This window comes from Oncorhynchus masou, chromosome 27 (genome assembly GCF_036934945.1).
Source record: "Oncorhynchus masou masou isolate Uvic2021 chromosome 27, UVic_Omas_1.1, whole genome shotgun sequence".
Taxonomy (NCBI): domain Eukaryota; kingdom Metazoa; phylum Chordata; class Actinopteri; order Salmoniformes; family Salmonidae; genus Oncorhynchus; species Oncorhynchus masou.
This window is the reverse complement of record NC_088238.1, coordinates 4890508-4912956: the sequence shown is the minus strand read 5'-3', so window position 1 is coordinate 4912956 and position 22449 is coordinate 4890508. Positions and strand designations below refer to the sequence as shown.

Genomic DNA, 22449 nt, shown 5'->3' with positions numbered 1-22449 from the left:
ATTTAAACGCAAACGTTTACATTTTGGTAAAGAAAGTTGTCATATATCTGTGATGCTTAAAGGCCCAACGCAGCCGTTTTTATATCTATTTCAATTAACTGCCTTATTCCAACATCATAGTATGTGTATATATATAAAACACAGGGGGGGTGGAAATCATGTTTTTGACTGCACTGGGCCTTTAATGGTCAACACAATATACCTGAGGATGGATTTGAAAGCTAAGAAATGGAAAATAAATGATATTCTGAAAAGAAAAAGGTTTTGTTATTAAGATTTACTGATGAAATGTCGTTTCAGAGCCAGCGTAGATCACACGGCACCTGATAACAGAGAGCTTTGGTATGGAACATTGGATCACACGGCGGCCATGACAGTTCTCTGTGAATAAGGTAGATCTATAGGATGGCCTATAGCAGGGGGCTGCCAAACTCAATTCCTGAAGGGCCGCGTGTCGGCTGGCTTTTTATGTTGGTTATTTGCTTCCATTTCAGTGTGTATAATGGCCATCCCCATAGTGTAAAGACCTTTTGATGTGTAGTACCGTGCAGACAGGCCCAATCGTTCCCTCACCTTTCATACACTGATCTTTCAGTGGATGATCAACATGCTAGTAGAGGTACAGTATATGGCAGAGGGGCAGCTTCTAGTGTGTTACTGAGAGAAAAGCCAACCTCCAATGGAATATAACAGTCTTCAGAATAATACCCTTTGTGGAACAGCACATAGTTTAAAAAATAAACAAATAATCACAATTCAAATATATCCTAGTAAAGTCACAAAGACAAGTGCTATTCATTTCGACAACGTACCTTTTGCTTTTTAATAGAAACACCATGGACGATTCAAGGACCACAGACTACCTGCCCATCTACTGTAGCACATAGTAGTAAGAGGTCAGAGTGTAGGTATACTACAGAATCAATATCAGGCAATCTGATTGGACAGAGCTGCAGTATCAGAGAGTTTGATTGGACAGAGGCAGGTTGCTCACAACAACGTTTTCAGAAGCAGAGCTGCTCACGAATGACAGGAAGTAGTAGAAGAAGAAGAAGAAGAGGAGGAGGAAAGAGAGGAAGAGAAGAAAGGATACATTACATTCAGAGACATAATCACCTGTCCATACCTCCTTCTCTCTCTCTGTAAGGAGACTCAATCAATCAGCCAATAGCAGTCCAGGCTGTCCATACATGTCCACAAAGACAAAGCCCACAAGGACATCTACCATCCAATCGTCACCCGAACATCCACTTCCTCATTAGTCACATGACCTCACTGTCACCAGGTAAGATAGGTCCTTCCCGCTAGGGGGAATTAAAATCCACTTCCTGGAAAAACCTGGCATGTTTTAACGAAAACTTCCTGGCCTCTGTTCATTGGCCGGTGTCGGCGGAGAGGCGGGTCTCGAAGAGGCTCAAGGCGTGGTGGACAAACTCGTACTGCTCCCCTGTCTGGATCAGACCTCCTCTGAAAAGGACACATAGAGACAAGGCAGCCATTAGAATCCCGGCTAAAATAACAACATGGACCAGTGACAGTGGTAGCATGGTAAACATGCTATGAAATACAAGGAGTGAAAAATCATTTCAATGAACTAAACCTTGCATCAGTTGCGGCCATGCTACTGTCTGGAATATAATGGATCCATCTCAAACTGTGACTGAAAAACATCTCTTATTTTAGTGCTGCTGAACATTTGGAACATTAATTACCAATGTTCTGTCTCATAATAAATTAACCATTTAGGATTCTCTCCAGCTCATTTAAACCTGAGGTAATGAGTCACGATAAAAGGTCCTTTCAACTCTTACTCAGTCATCTAAACGGTACAGTGGCAGTTTGCTTCAGTACATTTTGTTCAATGATTAACTAAAGCTCAACCAAGGCAACATTCATTATGAAGTCCTTGATACCCTGTTGAGCTGCAGGCTACTGCTTCATCCCAATGGATGATTGCTTTATCCTGGAACAGACAGGATGTGGGAGATATTTCAGCTTAAACCCTGTTCAGGCTCAGGCTCAGGGGATGAGTGTGTGTGTGTGTGTGTGTGTGTGTGTGTGTGTGTGTGTGTGTGTGTGTGTGTGTGTGTGTGTGTGTGTGTGTGTGTGTGTGTGTGTGTGTGTGTGTGTGTGTGTGTGTGTGTGTGAAAGAGATAGGAACATGTTATCACGTTCTGTCCCTCTCTTGTAAAAAAAACAAAGTTTCTTAGCATGATTTATGTCAAACCCAACTACATCCCCCTAACATCCATCCTGACGCCACATCCATCCATCCTGTCTGTCTGTCTGTCCTAACCCAGCCACATCCATCCTGACTGTCTGTCTGTCTGTCCTAACCCAGCCACATCCATCCTGTCTGTCTGTCTGTCCTCACCCAGCCACATCCATCCTGACTGTCTGTCTGTCCTCACCCAGCCACATCCATCCTGACTGTTTGTCTGACTGTCCTCACCCAGCCACATCCATCCTGACTGTCTGTCTGTCTGTCTGTCTGTCCTCACCCAGCCACATCCATCCTGACTGTCTGTCTGTCCTCACCCAGCCACATCCATCCTGACTGTCTGTCTGTCCTCACCCAGCCACATCCATCCTGTCTGTCTGTCTGTCTGTCTGTCTGTCTGTCTGTCTGTCCTCACCCAGCCACATCCATCCTGTCTGTCTGTCTGTCCTCACCCAGCCAAATCCATCCTGACTGTCTGTCTGTCCTCACCCAGCCACATCCATCCTGTCTGTCTGTCTGTCTGTCTGTCTGTCTGTCTGTCTGTCTGTCTGTCTGTCCTCACCCAGCCACATCCATCCTGTCTGTCTGTCTGTCCTCACCCAGCCAAATCCATCCTGACTGTCTGTCTGTCTGTCTGTCTGTCTGTCTGTCTGTCTGTCTGTCTGTCCGTCCGTCTGTCCTAACCCAGCCACATCCATCCTGACTGTTTGTCTGACTGTCCTCACCCAGCCACATCCATCCTGACTGTCTGTCTGTCCTCACCCAGCCACATCCATCCTGACTGTTTGTCTGACTGTCCTCACCCAGCCACATCCATCCTGACTGTCTGTCTGTCCTCACCCAGCCACATCCATCCTGACTGTCTGTCTATCTGTCTGTCTGTCCTAACCCAGCCACATCCATCCTGACTGTCTGTCTGTCCTAACCCAGCCACATCCATCCTGACTGTCTGTCTGTCCTCACCCAGCCACATCCATCCTGACTGTCTGTCTGTCCTCACCCAGCCACATCCATCCTGACTGTCTGTCTGTCCTCACCCAGCCACACCCATCCTGACTGTCTGTCTGTCCTCACCCAGCCACATCCATCCTGACTGTTTGTCTGACTGTCCTCACCCAGCCACATCCATCCTGACTGTCTGTCTGTCCTCACCCAGCCACATCCATCCTGACTGTCTGTCTATCTGTCTGTCTGTCCTAACCCAGCCACATCCATCCTGACTGTCTGTCTGTCCTAACCCAGCCACACCCATCCTGACTGTCTGTCTGTCCTCACCCAGCCACATCCATCCTGACTGTCTGTCTGTCCTCACCCAGCCACATCCATCCTGACTGTCTGTCTGTCCTCACCCAGCCACACCCATCCTGACTGTCTGTCTGTCCTCACCCAGCCACATCCATCCTGACTGTCTATCTGTCCTAACCCAGCCACACCCATCCTGACTGTCTGTCTGTCCTCACCCAGCCACATCCATCCTGACTGTCTATCTGTCCTAACCCAGCCACATCCATCCTGTCTGTATGTCTGACTGTCCCCACCCAGCCACATCCATCCTGAGTGTTTGTCTGACTGTCCTAACCCAGCCACATCCATCCTGACTGTTTGTCTGTCTGTCCTCACCCAGCCACATCCATCTTGACCATCTGTCTGACTGTCCTAACCCAGCCACATCCATCCTGTCTGTCTGTCTGTCTGTCTGTACGTCCGTCCGTCCGTCTGTCCTCACCCAGCCACATCCATCCTGACTGTCTGTCTGTCCTAACCCAGCCACATCCATCCTGACTGTCTGTCTGTCCTCACCCAGCCACATCCATCCTGACTGTCGGTCTGTCCTCACCCAGCCACATCCATCCTGACTGTCTGTCTGTCCTAACCCAGCCACATCCATCCTGACTGTCGGTCTGTCTGTCTGGCTGTCCTCACCTAGTCACATCCAACCTGACTGTCTGTCTGTCCTCACCCAGCCACATCCATCCTGACTGTCTGTCTGTCCTCACCCAGCCACATCCATCCTGACTGTCTGTCTGTCTGCCTGTCCTCACCTAGTCACATCCAACCTGACTGTCTGTCTGTCCTCACCCAGCCACATCCATCCTGTCTGTCTGCCTGTCCTCACCCAGCCACATCTATCCTGACTGTCTGTCTGTCTATCTGTCCTCACCCAGCCACATCCATCCTGACTGTCTGTCTGTCTGTCTGTCTGTCTATCTGTCCTCACCCAGCCACATCCATCCTGACTGTCTGTCTGTCTGTCTGTCTGTCTGTCTGTCCTAACCCAGCCACATCCATCCTGACTGTCTGTCTGTCCTCACCCAGCCACATCCATCCTGACTGTCTGTCTGTCCTCACCCAGCCACATCCATCCTGACTGTCTGTCTGTCCTCACCCAGCCACATCCATCCTGACTGTCTGTCTGTCCTAACCCAGCCACATCCGTCCTGTCTATCTGTCCTAACCCAGCCACATCCATCCTGACTGTCTGTCTGTCCTCACCCAGCCACATCCATCCTGACTGTCTGTCTGTCTGTCTGCCTGTCCTCACCTAGTCACATCCATCCTGACTGTCTGTCTGTCCTCACCCAGCCACACCCATCCTGACTGTCTGTCTGTCCTCACCCAGCCACATCCATCCTGACTGTCTATCTGTCCTAACCCAGCCACATCCATCCTGACTGTCTGTCTGTCTGTCTGCCTGTCCTCACCTAGTCACATCCATCCTGACTGTCTATCTGTCCTACCCAGCCACATCTATCCTGACTGTCTGTCTGTCCTCACCCAGCCACATCCATCCTGTCTGTCTGTCTGTCTGTCTGTCTGTCTGTCTGTCTGTCTGTCTGTCTGTCTGTCTGTCTGTCTGTCTGTCTGTCTGTCCTAACCCAGCCACATCCAACCTGACTGTCTGTCTTGTCCTAACCTAGCCACATCCGTCACGGACACCGACGTCTTGCTTCCAGACAAACTAAACATCTTCTTTTTCCACTTTGAGGATAATACAGTGCACTGTACACTGACCAAGGATTGCGGACCCCCCCTCTCCTTCTCTGTGGCCGACGTGAGTAAGACACTTAAACGTGTTAACCCTCGCAAGGCAGGTGGCCCAGATGGCATCCCTAGCCGCGTCCTCAGAGCATGAGCAGACCAGCTGGCTAGTGTGTTTACGGTCATATTCAATCGCTCCCTATCCCAGTCTGCTGTCCCCACATGCTTCAAGATTTTCAACCATTGTTCTTGTACAAAAGAAGGCAAAGATAACTGAACTAAATTACCATCGCACCATAGCACTCACTTCTGTCATGATGAAGTACTTTGAGAGACAAGTCAAGGATCACATCACCCCCACCCTACCTGACACAATAGACCCACTTCATGCATTCACCATCACACTGCCCTATCCCATCTGGACATGAGGAATACCATAGTACCCTCCAAACTCATCATGAAGCTTGAGACCCTGGGTCTTGACCCCATCCTGTGCAATTGGGTCCTGGACTTTCTGACAGCAACCCCCAGGTAGTGAAGGCAGGAAACAACATCTCCACCTCGCTGATCCTCAACACTGGGGCCCCACAAGGGTGCATGCTCAGCCCCCTCCTGTACTCCCTGTTCACCCATGACTGCGTGGCCACGCACGCCTCCAAGTCAATCATCAGGTTTGCATATGACACAGCAGTAGTAGGCTTGTTTACCAACAACGACGAGACGGCCTACAGGGAGGAGGTGAAGGCACTCGGAGCGTGGTGTCAGGAAAACAACCTCTCACTCAACGTCAACAAAACAAAGGAGATGATGGTGGATTTCGGGAAACAGCAGAGTGAGCCCCCCCCTATCCACATTGACGGGACAGTAGTGGAGAAGGTGGAAAGTTTTAAGTTCCTGGGCATACACATCACAGACAAACTGAAATGGTCCACCCGCGAAACAGCTCCTCTTCAACCTCAGGAGGCTGAAGAAATTTAGGTTGTCACTGAAAACCCTCACAAACTTCTACAGATGCCAATGTCACAGGAAGGCCATAAAGATCATCAAGGACAACAACCACCCGAGCCACTGCCTGTTCACCCCGCTATCATCCAGCAGCCGAGGTCAGTACAGGTGCATCAAAGCTGGGACCGAGAGACTGAAAAACAGCTTCTATCTCCAGGCCATCAGACTGTTACACAGCAATCATTAACACAGAGAGGCTGCTGCCAACACACTGACTCAAATCATTAGACACTTTAATAAATGGATCACTAGTCACTTTAAATAATGCCACTTTAATAATGTTTACATATCTTACATTACTCACATCATGTCTGTACTGTACATTATACCATCTACTGCACCTTGCCTCTATGCCATTCAGCCATCACTCATCCATATATTTATATGTACATATTCTCATTCACCCCTTTAGATATGTGTGTATTAGGTAGTTGTTGGGGAATTGTTAGATTACATGTTAGATACCACTGCATTGTCGGAACTAGAAGCACAAGCATTTCCCTACACTCGCATTAACATCTGCTAACCACGTGTATGCGACCAATAATATTTGTGCCTGCCTGCCCTGCCCTGCCCTGCCCTGCCCTGCCCTGCCTGCCCTGCCCTGCCTGCCCTGCCTGCCTGCCCTGCCCTGCCCTGCCCTGCCCTGCCCTGCCCTGCCTGCCTGCCTGCCCTGCCTGCCCTGCCCTGCCTGCCTGCCCTGCCCTGCCCTGCCTGCCTGCCCTGCCCTGCCCTGCCTGCCCTGCCTGCCCTGCCCTGCCTGCCTGCCCTGCCTGCCCTGCCCTGCCCTGCACGCCTGCCCTGCCCTGCCCTGCCCTGCCTGCCTGCCCTGCCCTGCCTGCCTGCCCTGCCCTGCCTGCCCTGCCTGCCTGCCCTGCCCTGCCTGCCTGCCCTGCCCTGCCCTGCCCTGCCCTGCACGCCTTGCCCTGCACGCCTGCCCTGCCCTGCCCTGCCCTGCCCTGCCCTGCCCTGCCCTGCCCTGCCCTGCCCTGCCCTGCCCTGCCTGCCCTGCCTGCCTGCCCTGCCCTGCCTGCCCTGCCCTGCCCTGCCCTGCCCTGCCCTGCCCTGCCTGCCCTGCCCTGCCCTGCCCTGCCCTGCCCTGCCCTGCACGCCTGCCCTGCCCTGCCCTGCCCTGCCTGCCCTGCCCTGCCCTGCCCTGCCTGCCCTGCCCTGCCCTGCCTGCCCTGCCTGCACGCCTGCCTGCCCTGCCCTGCCCTGCCCTGCACGCCTGCCTGCCTGCCTGCCTGCCCTGCCTGCCCTGCCTGCCCTGCACGCCTGCCTGCCTGCCCTGCCCTGCCCTGCCCTGCCTGCCCTGCCCGGCCCTGCCCTGCCCTGCCTGCCTGCCCTGCCCTGCACGCCTGCCTGCCTGCCCTGCCCTGCACGCCTGCCTGCCCTGCCCTGCACGCCTGCCTGCCCTGCCCTGCCCTGCCCTGCCCTGCCCTGCCCTGCCTGCCTGCCTGCCCTGCCTGCCTGCCCTGCCCTGCACGCCTGCCTGCCCTGCCCTGCCCTGCCCTGCCCTGCCCTGCCTGCCTGCCCTGCCTGCCCTGCCCTGCCTGCCTGCCTGCCCTGCCTGCCTGCCCTGCCCTGCCCTGCCCTGCCCTGCCCTGCCCTGCCTTACCCTCCCTGCCTGCGTAACTCACCTGTCTGCTGTAAACATATTGTACTACATTGGACCTATTCCACATACGGTCTAATACACCAGGTGTAGGTAACTCACCTGTCCGCTCTGAGCTGACACACAATCCCCAGCACATCCACCACTCCCTCCATCTCCAACTGACGACAGCCTATCGTTGTGGCAATGAAGCAGCCCGTTCGGCCAATCCCTGCGCTGCAGTGTACGATGACGGGTCCCTGCGATGGGGAGCCCGTCCTGTCCTCCTCCACGTCTCTCATCAGCTGGAGCAGGGGCTGGGCGCTGTCTGGGGTCTTATGGTCCGGCCACGATGTGTACCAGTAGTGCTTCACCACACGACTCTGGGCCCCTTGCTGTGAAAGAGACAAAGACACACAGAGTTTGAGTAAGATCAAGATTGTGCTTTCAGTCTAGTTTAAAGTAACTGTCCAGTGTTTACAGATTTCTATGAAATATGACCTATAATCAATGACAATGTGAGTGAAATAGTTTTCTTTTGTCGTACCCCAACAACAGAATGGTGTGGGCGTACCCCAACAACAGAATGGTGTGAGCGTACCCCAACAACAGAATGGTGTGGTCGTACCCCAACAACAGAATGGTGTGAGCGTACCCCAACAACAGAATGGTGTGGTCGTACCCCAACAACAGAATGGTGTGGGCGTACCCCAACAACAGAATGGTGTGGGCGTACCCCAACAACAGAATGGTGTGGGCGTACCCCAACAACAGAATGGTGTGGTCGTACCCCAACAACAGAATGGTGTGGGCGTACCCCAACAACAGAATGGTGTGAGCGTACCCCAACAACAGAATGGTGTGGTCGTACCCCAACAACAGAATGGTGTGGGCGTACCCCAACAACAGAATGGTGTGAGCGTACCCCAACAACAGAATGGTGTGGGCGTACCCCAACAACAGAATGGTGTGAGCGTACCCCAACAACAGAATGGTGTGAGCGTACCCCAACAACAGAATGGTTTGGGCGTATACCGGTCATAAACAATATTAATGCAAGTAGATCGCTGATTGGTCAGTTCATTATGCTCTGAGAAAATAGCAAGCATTTTGGAAACGGTCTGTTTTAAATAAATGTTTCAGGTGGGGATTTTTGAAGTGTTTTATTTTCTCCAAATTATACTTCGGTCACAAATACGAGTAGGGCCTATAGGATGAGTCAACATTATTTGGGTAGGAGTCAACAAAACATGAACTTTTAAAAGTGTAGATTTCCAATGGAGAGTTCATTAAGTGTATAGTAAATAGATAGAAACCCACAGCGACCCAGTACGGTCAATGGGTTCCATCCCTAAGTGAAAAGTACCTTCAGGTTGAGGGTCCGACAGGTGTAGTTGTCACACTCTGTCACGTTGTTAATGAGCACCTCCACCTTGCCATAGATACCACGCCTCTCTGGCCAGTACAGAACACATTTCTGGAACAGACAACATTAATCATTAATCATTCCGGAGACACCTGAAACCCCACCTCTTTAAGGAATACCTAGGATAGGATAAAGTAATCCTTCTCACCCCCCTTAAATGATTTAGATGCACTATTGTAAAGTGGCTGTTCCACTGGATGTCATAAGGTGAATTCACCAATTTGTAAGTCGCTCTGGATAAGAGCGTCTGCCAAATGACTTAAATGTAAATGTAATTACACATGTTATCGTATCACCAATCACTGTTGTTCCAGTGATTATGTCATTTACATGTGTAGAATCACGTACATATTTGTTTATACCTATGGGTTCCTGTGTGTGTGTGTGTGTGTGTGTGTGTGTGTGTGTGTGTGTGTGTGTGTGTGTGTGTGTGTGTGTGTGTGTGTGTGTGTGTGTGTGTGTGTTAGGGTTGAATATTTTCCCGGGTACTGAAAAACAATGTTCCATCCCGAGAATAAATCACTTTTCTCCCGGAGAAAAAACAACTATTTCCTGCCAAAACCAGAAATGTCATTCTAAAGCATATAAACCATATAAATATGCTTTAAATTTAATTTGATTAGAGCTTTGATCAGCATGACAAATCAAGACTGATGACACTGATGAGACTGAAGAGACTGATGATGAGACTGAAGAGACTGATGATGAGACTGAAGAGACTGATGATGAGACTGATGAGACTGAAGAGACTGATGATGAGACTGATGAGACTGAAGAGACTGATGATGAGACTGATGAGACTGAAGAGACTGAAGAGACTGATGATGAGACTGATGAGACTGATGATGAGACTGATGAGACTGATGAGACTGAAGAGACTGATGATGAGACTGATGAGACTGATGATGAGACTGATGATGAGACTGATGATGAGACTGATGAGACTGATGAGACTGAAGAGACTGATGATGAGACTGATGATGAGACTGATGAGACTGATGAGACTGATGAGACTGATGATGAGACTGATGAGACTGATGATGAGACTGATGAGACTGAAGAGACTGATGATGAGACTGATGAGACTGAAGAGACTGATGATGAGACTGATGAGACTGAAGAGACTGATGAGACTGATGAGACTGATGAGACTGATGATGCGACTGAAGAGACTGATGAGACTGATGATGAGACTGAAGAGACTGATGAGACTGATGATGCGACTGATGAGACTGATGATGAGACTGATGATGAGACTGATGAGACTGATGAGACTGATGATGAGACTGAAGAGACTGATGATGAGACTGAAGAGACTGATGATGAGACTGATGAGACTGATGATGAGACTGATGAGACTGATGATGAGACTGATGAGACTGAAGAGACTGATGATGAGACTGATGAGACTGATAAGACTGATGATGAGACTGATGAGACTGATGAGACTGAAGAGACTGATGATGAGACTGATGATGAGACTGATGATGAGACTGATGAGACTGATGAGACTGATGAGACTGATGATGAGACTGATGAGACTGATGAGACTGATGATGAGACTGATGAGACTGATGATGAGACTGATGAGACTGATGAGACTGATGAGACTGAAGAGACTGAAGAGACTGATGAGACTGAAGAGACTGAAGCGACTGATGATGAGACTGATGAGACTGATGAGACTGATGATGAGACTGAAGCGACTGATGATGAGACTGATGAGACTGATGAGACTGATGATGAGACTGATGAGACTGATGATGAGACTGATGAGACTGATGATGAGACTGATGAGACTGATGAGACTGAAGAGACTGATGAGACTGAAGAGACTGAAGAGACTGATGATGAGACTGAAGAGACTGAAGAGACTGATGATGAGACTGAAGAGACTGATGATGAGACTGAAGAGACTGATGATGAGACTGATGAGACTGAAGAGACTGATGATGAGACTGATGAGACTGAAGAGACTGATGATGAGACTGAAGAGACTGAAGAGACTGATGATGAGACTGAAGAGACTGATGATGAGACTGAAGAGACTGAAGAGACTGATGAGACTGAAGAGACTGAAGAGACTGATGATGAGACTGAAGAGACTGAAGAGACTGATGATGAGACTGAAGAGACTGATGATGAGACTGAAGAGACTGAAGAGACTGATGAGACTGATGATGAGACTGAAGAGACTGATGATGAGACTGATGATGAGACTGAAGAGACTGATGATGAGACTGATGATGAGACTGATGATGAGACTGAAGAGACTGATGATGAGACTGAAGAGACTGATGATGAGACTGAAGAGACTGAAGAGACTGATGAGACTGATGAGACTGATGAGACATACGTTACAGACATTTTATGAAGATTAGCTGACTGCTTGCTGACTGGAAACAGCTCTGTCTCAGCTGTCATGAACAGTTTAGCTGTCTGGAAACAGCTCTGTCTCAGCTGTAATGAACAGTTTAGCTGTCTGGGAACAGTTTAGCTGTCTGGAAGCAGCTCTGCCTCAGCTGTAATGAACAGTTTCACTGTCTGGGAACAGCTTAGCTGTCTGGAAACAGCTCTGTCTCAGCTGTCATGAACAGTTTAGCTGTCTGGAAACAGTTTAGCTGTCTGGAAACAGCTCTGTCTCAGCTGTCATGAACAGTTTAGCTGTCTGGAAACAGCTCTGTCTCAGCTGTCATGAACAGTTTAGCTGACTGGAAACAGCTCTGTCTCAGCTGTCATGAACAGTTTAGCTGTCTGGGAACAGTTTAGCTGTCTGGAAACAGCTCTGTCTCAGCTGTCATGAACAGTTTAGCTGTCTGGAAACAGTTTAGCTGTCTGGAAACAGCTCTGTCTCAGCTGTCATGAACAGTTTAGCTGTCTGGGAACAGTTTAGCTGTCTGGAAACAGCTCTGTCTCAGCTGTCATGAACAGTTTAGCTGTCTGGAAACAGTTTAGCTGTCTGGAAACAGCTCTGTCTCAGCTGTCATGAACAGTTTAGCTGTCTGGGAACAGTTTAGCTGTCTGGAAACAGCTCTGTCTCAGCTGTCATGAACAGTTTAGCTGTCTGGGAACAGTTTAGCTGTCTGGAAACAGCTCTGTCTCAGCTGTCATGAACAGTAGCTAGGACATCTGTCCAGCTAGTACATATATATACAGGGCTAAATATCAATCTACAACAGCATTGTCTATTTGGAATCATCTTTTACAGGGGGAGATGTGTACATTCAGTCGCACATTCAGTCCTTATATTAGTGTAGCATAGACTGTGCTGCAGGAAATGCAGTCCTACTGCGCTCCATGCTGACAGGTGCTGTCTACCCGCACCGTGAGCGTTGATGATTGATCATGCAGAGAGCAGAGAGAAGGACCGTAGAGAAACCAGATTTCAACATCACCTATCATTTAACAGTTCCATTTCACGTCACGTCATTAGTAAATTATTTATTATCATTGACATTTTTTTCACGGGGAAAAGGGAGTGGGTTCGGGCGATAAATCTCTGTAACCCGGGACCCGCTATTCAACCCTAGTGTGTGTGTGTGTGTGTGTGTGTGTGTGTGTGTGTGTGTGTGTGTGTGTGTGTGTGTGTGTGTGTGTGTGTGTGTGTGTGTGTGTGTGTGTGTGTGTGTGTGTGTGTGTGTGTGTGTGTGTGTGTAAGTGAGTGCACCCGTACCTCGTTCTTTTCCCTGAGCTTGGTGATCATGATGATGACAGGACAGTCTTCCTGCCAGGCCATCTGCCAGAAATCATTCACTGTGTTGATCATGGGACCCTGGGTGGCGATGTAGGCCTTCTCATCGCCTAGGTAACCCTGCAGAGGTCAGAGGGAGGGAGGGAGGGGAGGGAGGGAGGGAGGGAGGGAGGGAGGGAGGGAGGGGGAGGGAGGGAGGGAGGGAGGGAGGGAGGGAGGGAAGACTATTAGCAAATTGGTACACAGGAATTCTTGACTGGACCAAAAGAGTTTTTGTAAACTGTCACTAGACCGGGGATTTGTTAAGGCATGATGAATGGACAGGTTGTTTAGACAGCAGAGTCACTAACCCATTCATTTGGTGTTCATATTTCTGTCTTAATGTGTGCTGCTATTTATTAATTTTTTATGTATTTTTTATTTAAATAGGAAAGTAAGTTAAGAACCAATTTACAATGTCGGCCTACCCCGGCCAAACCCGGACGATGCTGGGACAATTGTGCACCACCCTATGGGACTCCCAATCAGCAGGTCTGACTATCCTCTATGGTGTTAGCTACTAACCAGAGAGAGAGAGAGATAAACCACAGCAGGTCTGAATATCCTCTATTGTGTTAGCTACTGTCCAGAGAGAGATAAACCACAGCAGGTCTGATTATCCTCTATGGTGTTAGCTACTAACCGCAGCAGGTCTGATTATCCTCTATGGTGTTAGCTACTGTCCAGAGAGAGATAAACCACAGCAGGTCTGAATATCCTCTATTGTGTTAGCTACTGTCCAGAGAGAGATAAACCACAGCAGGTCTGATTATCCTCTATGGTGTTAGCTACTGTCCAGAGAGAGATAAACCACAGCAGGTCTGATTATCCTCTATGGTGTTAGCTACTGTCCAGAGAGATAAACCACAGCAGGTCTGACTATCCTCTATGGTGTTAGCTACTGTCCAGAGAGAGATAAACCACAGCAGGTCTGATTATCCTCTATGGTGTTAGCTACTGTCCAGAGAGATAAACCACAGCAGGTCTGATTATCCTCTATGGTGTTAGCTACTGTCCAGAGAGAGATAAACCACAGCAGGTCTGACTATCCTCTATGGTGTTAGCTACTAACCACATCATGTCTGATTATCCTCTATGGTGTTAGCTACTAACCGCAGCAGGTCTGATTATCCTCTATGGTGTTAGCTACTGTCCAGAGAGAGATAAACCACAGCAGGTCTGATTATCCTCTATGGTGTTAGCTACTAACCGCAGCAGGTCTGATTATCCTCTATGGTGTTAGCTACTGTCCAGAGAGATAAACCACAGCAGGTCTGATTATCCTCTATGGTGTTAGCTACTAACCACAGCAGGTCTGATTATCCTCTATGGTGTTAGCTACTAACCACAGCAGGTCTGATTATCCTCTATGGTGTTAGCTACTAACCACAGCAGGTCTGATTATCCTCTATGGTGTTAGCTACTGTCCAGAGAGAGAGAGAGATAAACCGCAACAGGTCTGATTATCCTCTATGGTGTTAGCTACTAACCACAGCAGGTCTGATTATCCTCTATGGTGTTAGCTACTAACCACAGCAGGTCTGACTATCCTCTATGGTGTTAGCTACTGTCCAGAGAGAGATAAACCACAGCAGGTCTGATTATCCTCTATGGTGTTAGCTACTAACCACAGCAGGTCTGACTATCCTCTATGGTGTTAGCTACTGTCCAGAGAGAGATAAACCACAGCAGGTCTGATTATCCTCTATGGTGTTAGCTACTGTCCAGAGAGAGATAAACCACAGCAGGTCTGACTATCCTCTATGGTGTTAGCTACTAACCACAGCAGGTCTGATTATCCTCTATGGTGTTAGCTACTAACCACAGCAGGTCTGACTATCCTCTATGGTGTTAGCTACTAACCACAGCAGGTCTGATTATCCTCTATGGTGTTAGCTACTGTCCAGAGAGAGATAAACCACAGCAGGTCTGACTATCCTCTATGGTGTTAGCTACTAACCACAGCAGGTCTGATTATCCTCTATGGTGTTAGCTACTGTCCAGAGAGAGATAAACCACAGCAGGTCTGACTATCCTCTATGGTGTTAGCTACTAACCACAGCAGGTCTGATTATCCTCTATGGTGTTAGCTACTAACCACAGCAGGTCTGACTATCCTCTATGGTGTTAGCTACTAACCACAGCAGGTCTGATTATCCTCTATGGTGTTAGCTACTGTCCAGAGAGAGATAAACCACAGCAGGTCTGATTATCCTCTATGGTGTTAGCTACTGTCCAGAGAGAGATAAACCACAGCAGGTCTGATTATCCTCTATGGTGTTAGCTACTAACCACAGCATGTCTGATTATCCTCTATGGTGTTAGCTACTAACCACAGCAGGTCTGATTATCCTCTATGGTGTTAGCTACTGTCCAGAGAGAGATAAACCACAGCAGGTCTGATTATCCTCTATGGTGTTAGCTACTAACCACAGCAGGTCTGAATATCCTCTATGGTGTTAGCTACTAACCACAGCAGGTCTGATTATCCTCTATGGTGTTAGCTACTAACCACAGCAGGTCTGAATATCCTCTATGGTGTTAGCTACTAACCACAGCAGGTCTGATTATCCTCTATGGTGTTAGCTACTGTCCAGAGAGAGATAAACCACAGCAGGTCTGAATATCCTCTATGGTGTTAGCTACTGTCCAGAGAGAGATAAACCACAGCAGGTCTGATTATCCTCTATGGTGTTAGCTACTAACCACAGCAGGTCTGAATATCCTCTATGGTGTTAGCTACTGTCCAGAGAGAGATAAACCACAGCAGGTCTGATTATCCTCTATGGTGTTAGCTACTGTCCAGAGAGAGATAAACCACAGCAGGTCTGATTATCCTCTATGGTGTTAGCTACTGTCCAGAGAGAGATAAACCACAGCAGGTCTGATTATCCTCTATGGTGTTAGCTACTAACCACAGCAGGTCTGAATATCCTCTATGGTGTTAGCTACTGTCCAGAGAGAGATAAACCACAGCAGGTCTGATTATCCTCTATGGTGTTAGCTACTGTCCAGAGAGAGATAAACCACAGCAGGTCTGATTATCCTCTATGGTGTTAGCTACTGTCCAGAGAGAGATAAACCACAGCAGGTCTGAATATCCTCTATGGTGTTAGCTACTGTCCAGAGAGAGATAAACCACAGCAGGTCTGATTATCCTCTATGGTGTTAGCTACTAACCACAGCAGGTCTGATTATCCTCTATGGTGTTAGCTACTGTCCAGAGAGAGAGATAAACCACAGCAGGTCTGACTATCCTCTATGGTGTTAGCTACTGTCCAGAGAGAGAGAGATAAACCACAGCAGGTCTGACTATCCTCTATGGTGTTAGCTACTGTCCAGAGAGAGATAAACCACAGCAGGTCTGATTATCCTCTATGGTGTTAGCTACTGTCCAGAGAGAGATAAACCACAGCAGGTCTGAATAGCCTCTATGGTGTGAACGAGAAAATGAGAGTGTTATGTCCCATATGGCACCCTATACCCTATATAGTGCACTACTTTTGACCAGAATGTATTGCACTAAATAGGGAATAGGGTGGCATTTTGAAGTCATGCTAGTAGTTGAGCTTCCTGCAGTGACTACAGGGGAAGTGACCCTATTGTGTCTGCAGCCCAACGGGTCATTAGAGAGTGAGTTCACTCGTTCCTCCGGCCTGCCCTCTCTCTCCTTCTGTTCCCTCCATAGACTTACATGGAAACAACAGAAACAATGTCCTCGCTCCCCTGAACTGCTACACTTTTCTTTCCCAAGATGGAGAAACCTGATAAGGAGAATCTGAAGTTGTTTGTTTGTTTAAAAAGGGAACAAGTCTTATATCACACCACTCAGTTGAACAACACTGGGATATGACTGCATAATATAATATGAAATATGAAGGCATGAACTAAGATACAACTGACCAGTTAGAATCCAGGGTGATAGAATGAAAAAAATGTGACTATGTTTCATGAGTTCCGTTCTAATCTCTAATCCGTTATAATATGCATACCTGTACAGCCAACTTTAATCTGTTACAATATGACTATGCATACCTGTACAGACAACTTTAATCTCTGTTATAATCTGACTATGCATACCTGTACAGCCAACTGTAATCTGACTATGCATACCTGTACAGCCAACTTTAATCTCTGTTATAATCTGACTATGCATACCTGTACAGCCAACTTTAATCTCTGTTATAATCTGACTATGCATACCTGTACAGCCAACTTTAATCTCTGTTATAATCTGACTATGCATACCTGTACAGCCAACTTTAATCTGTGTTGTAATCTGGCTATGCATACCTGTACAGCCAACTTTAATCTGTGTTGTAATCTGGCTATGCATACCTGAACAGCCAACTTTAATCTGTGTTATAATCTGGCTATGCATACCTGTACAGACAACTTTAATCTGTTATAATCTGACTATGCATACCTGTACAGACAACTTTAATCTGTTATAATCTGGCTATGCATACCTGTACAGACAACTTTAATATGTTATAATCTGGCTATGCATACCTGTACAGACAACTTTAATCTGTGTTATAATCTGATTATGCATACCTGTACAGACAACTTTAATCTGTGTTATAATCTGATTATGCATACCTGTACAGACAACTTTAATCTGTTATAATCTGGCTATGCATACCTGTACAGACAACTTTAATCTGTTATAATCTGGCTATGCATACCTGTACAGACAACTTTAATCTGTTATAATCTGACTATGCATACCTGTACAGACAACTTTCAGGACATGGTTTTTACCTATTCATTATGAGAGCGTGATCATGTGCCATTTTGGCTCTAACTAAGAGAACACTGTTGTTTTACAACCACAACATCCACTTGTTTTGGGTTGGGTTCAGAATTCAATGTGTTCACAAACAATGGAACCCAGAACAGTCCCTGGGCTCACATGCCTGGTGGATAACTTACCCTGTAATTGGCATTGATGTGTGTGTGTGTGTGTGTGTGTGTGTGTGTGTGTGTGTGTGTGTGTGTGTGTGTGTGTGTGTGTGTGTGTGTGTGTGTGTGTGTGTGTGTGTGTGTGTGTGTGTGTGCGCGCGTGTGTGCGTGTGTGTGTGTGCATGTGTGTGTGTGTGTGTGTGCGCGTGAGTGCGTGCATCTGTGTGTGTGTGTGTGTGTGTGTGTGTGTGTGTGTGTGTGTGTGTGTGTGTGTGTGTGTGTGTGTGTGTGTGTGTGTGCGCATGTGTGCGTGTGTGTGCATCTGTGTGTGTGTGTGTGTGTGTGTGCATCTGTGTGTGTGGTGTGTGTGTGTGCGCACGCGTGCATAACTTACCCTAATGTAGTTGGCGTTGATGTAGCTGCTGAGAGGGTCGAAGGAGCTCTTGGTCCTCAGGATCACTCTGGAATGTGGATCTACAGGTGACAATAGATATGTTACCAGTTATTAGAATCAGATAGATCTGTTAGTGACTGGAGGTTCCAGCTATTAGAATCAGATAGATCTGTTAGTGACTAAAGGGTTCCAGCTGTTAGAATCAGATAGATCTGTTAGTGACTGGAGGTTCCAGTTATTAGAATCAGATAGATATGTTAGTGACTGGAGGTACCAGCTATTAGAATCAGATAGATCTTTTAGTGACTGGAGGTTCCAGTTATTAGAATCAGATAGATATGTTAGTGACTGGAGGTTCCAGCTATTAGAATCAGATAGATCTTTTAGTGACTGGAGGTTCCAGCTGTTAGAATCAGATAGATATGTTAGTGACTGGAGGTTCCAGCTGTTAGAATCAGATAGATATGTTAGTGACTGGAGGTTCCAGTTATTAGAATCAGATAGATCTGTTAGTGACTGGAGGTTCCAGCTATTAGAATCAGATAGATCTTTTAGTGACTGGAGGTTCCAGCTGTTAGAATCAGATAGATATGTTAGTGACTGGAGGTTCCAGTTATTAGAATCAGATAGATCTGTTAGTGACTGGAGGTTCCAGCTATTAGAATCAGATAGATCTTTTAGTGACTGGAGGTTCCAGCTGTTAGAATCAGATAGATATGTTAGTGACTGGAGGTTCCAGCTGTTAGAATCAGATAGATCTGTTAGTGACTGGAGGTTCCAGCTATTAGAATCAGATAGATCTGCTAGTGACTGAAGGGTTCCAGCTATTAGAATCAGATAGATCTGCTAGTGACTGAAGGGTTCCAGCTATTAGAATCAGATAGATCTGTTAGTGACTGGAGGTTCCAGCTATTAGAATCAGATAGATCTGCTAGTGACTGAAGGGTTCCAGCTATTAGAATCAGATAGATCTGTTAGTGACTGGAGGTTCCAGCTATTAGAATCAGATAGATCTTTTAGTGACTGGAGGTTCCAGCTATTAGAATCAGATAGATCTGTTAGTGACTGGAGGTTCCAGCTATTAGAATCAGATATATATGTTATTGACATGGAGGTTCCAGCTGTTAGAATCAGATAGATATGTTAGTGACTGGAGGTTCCAGCTATTAGAATCAGATAGATATGTTAGTGACTGGAGGTTCCAGCTGTTAGAATCAGATAGATATGTTAGTGACTGGAGGTTCCAGTTATTAGAATCAAATAGATATGTTAGTGACTGCAGGTACCAGCTATTAGAATCAGATTTATCTGTTTGTGACTGTAGACAGGACTTCTCTGTCTGAAGAGTTCTGTCTGGAGTGTTCTGTCTGGACTGTTCTGTCTGGACTTCTCTGTCTGAAGTGTTTTGTCTGGAGTGTTCTGTCTGGACTGTTCCATCTGGAGTGTTCTGTCTGGTGTGTTCTGTCTGAAGTGTTCTGTCTGGACTTCTCTGTGTAAACTTCTCTGTCTAGAGTGTTCTGTCTGGAGTGTTCTGTCTGGACTGTTTTGTCTGAAGAGATCTGTCTGGACTTCTCTGTCTGAAGATTTCTGTCTGGACTGTTCTGTCTGGACTTCTCTGTCTGAAGAGTTCTGTCTGGACTGTTTTGTCTGGAGTGCTCTGTCTGAAGTGTCTGTCTGGACTGTTCTGTCTGGACTTCTCTGTCTGAAGAGTTCTGTCTGGACTTCTCTGTCTGAAGTGTTCTGTCTGGACTTCTCTGTCTGAAGTGTTCTGTCTGGACCTCTCTGTCTGAAGAGTGCTGTCTGGACTTCTCTGTCTGAAGTGTGCTGTCTGGACTTCTCTGTCTGAAGAGTTCTGTCTGGACTGTTCTATCTGAAATGTTCTGTCTGGACTGTTCTGTCTGGACTGTTCTATCTGAAATGTTCTGTCTGGACTGTTCTGTCTGGACTTCTCTGTCTGGAGTGTTCTGTCTGGACTGTTCTGTCTGGACTTCTCTGTCTGAAGTCTTCTGTCTAGACCCCAACCCCAACCTCAACCCCAGACCCCAGACCCCAGACCCCAACCTCAACCCTCAACCCCAGACCCCAACCTCAACCCCAGACCCCAACCTCAACCCCAGACCCCAGACTCCAACCCCCGACCCCAACCTCAGTCCCAGACCCCAGACCCCAAACTCAACCTCAACCCCGACCCCAACCTCAACCCCAGACCCAAACCCCAACCTCAACCCCAGACCCAAACCCCAACCTCAACCCCAGACCCCAACCTCAACCCCAGACCTCAACCCCAGACCACAACCCCAGACCCCAACCTCAACCCCAGGTTCAACCCCAGACCACAACCCCAGACCCCAACCTCAACCCCAGACCTCAACCCCAGACCTCAACCCCAGACCCCACCCTCAACCTCAACCCCAGACCCCAACCCCATCCCCAGACCCCAACCCCAGACCCCAGACCCCAGACCTCAACCCCAAACCCCAGACCTCAACCACAGACCCCAACCTCAGAACCCAAACTCAACCCAAGACCCCAACCTCAACCCCAGTCCTCATTCCCAGAACCCAACCTCAATCCCAGACCTGAACCCCACACCTCAACCCCACACCTCAACCTTAACCCCAGACCCCAACCTCAACCCCAGACCCCACACCTCAACCCCAGACCTCAACCCCAGACCTCAACCCCAGACCCCAACCTCAACCCCAGACCTCAACCCCAGACCTCAACCCCACACCTCAACCCCAGACCCCAACCTCAACCCCAGACCCCAACCTCAACCCCAGACCTCAACCCCAGACCTCAACCCCACACCTCAACCCCAGACCCCAACCTCAACCCCAGACCCCAACCTCAACCCCAGACCTCAACCCCAGACCTCAAACCCAGACCTCAAACCCAGTCCCCAGACCTCAACTCCAGACCTCAAACCCAGACCTCAACCCCAGACCTCAACCCCAGACCTCAACCGCAGACCTCAAACCCAGACCTCAACTCCAGACCTCAAACCCAGACCTCCAACCCAGACCTCAAACCCAGACTCAACCCCAGACCTCAACCCCAGACCTCAACTCCAGACCTCAAACCCAGACCTCAAACCCAGACCTCAACCCCAGACCTCAAACCCAGACCTCAACCCCAGACCCCAGACCTCAACCCCAGACCTCAAACCCAGACCTCAAACCCAGTCCCCAGACCTCAACTCCAGACCTCAAACCCAGACCTCAACCCCAGACCTCAAACCCAGACCTCAACCCCAGACCCCAGACCTCAACCCCAGACCTCAAACCCAGACCTCAAACCCAGTCCCCAGACCTCAACTCCAGACCTCAAACCCAGACCTCAACCCCAGACCTCAACCCCAGACCTCAACTCCAGACTACAACCCCAGACCCCTCTGTGCTCTGCGTGTTGAAGGAAGACTGCTGGTTCAGACAGGAAGCCTGATAACGGTCCAAGGTGTGAACGGGAAGACAGTAACATTCCAACCCAACTGTCTTTTTATTACAGAATGATGTCATTCACACACACACACACACACACACACACACACACACACACACACACACACACACACACACACACACACACACACACACACACACACACACACACACACACACACAACACACACACACCTAGTTAATACACTACTACAACACCCTATTCCCTAGTTAGTGCAGTACTATAGTGCCCTATTCCCTACTTAGTCGCTACTATAGCACCCTATTCCTTAGTTAGTGCACTACTATAGCACCCTATTCCCTAGTTAATGCTCTACTACAGCGCCCTATTCCCTAGTTAGGGCAGTACTATAGCACCCTATTCCCTAGTTAGTGCGCTACTACAGCACCCTATTCCCTAGTTAGTGCAGTACTATAGCACCCTATTCCCTAGTTAGTGCGCTACTACAGCACCCTATTCCCTAGTTAGTGCGCTACTACAGCACCCTATTCCCTAGTTAGTGCAGTACTATAGCACCCTATTCCCTAGTTAGTCCAGTACTTTTGATCAGGACCCACAGGGTTAAAGGCAGAACACTAGGGAATAGGACACCATTTGGGACACACCTAGAGGCTGTTTAAAGAATCAGGAAGGAACAGCTCATCTCAGACATTTGGATTATATTTGACCGCTTCCGTCCACCAGGCTAACCAACCAGACAGGGCAGCACTAAAACACTTCCTGTATGACCAGG

At 48.2% G+C, this 22449-nt stretch overlaps 1 protein-coding gene across 2 annotated transcripts in view; it reads right to left on the bottom strand.

Annotated features, from left to right (window-relative positions):
- Positions 1 to 794: 794 nt before the first annotated feature.
- LOC135515577 (receptor-type tyrosine-protein phosphatase R-like) overlaps positions 795 to 22449 on the bottom strand; it is a 55759-nt gene continuing 34104 nt past the window's right edge. For both annotated transcript variants that reach the window (XM_064939200.1, XM_064939201.1), the window contains 5 exons: positions 18255 to 18334; positions 12899 to 13036; positions 9166 to 9276; positions 7923 to 8194; positions 795 to 1467 (listed from right to left, as the gene is read on the bottom strand). In XM_064939200.1, coding sequence (XP_064795272.1) covers positions 1374 to 1467; positions 7923 to 8194; positions 9166 to 9276; positions 12899 to 13036; positions 18255 to 18334 — 695 coding nt within the window. In that variant the 3' untranslated portion in view covers positions 795 to 1373. The remainder of the gene's footprint in view (positions 1468 to 7922; positions 8195 to 9165; positions 9277 to 12898; positions 13037 to 18254; positions 18335 to 22449) is intronic.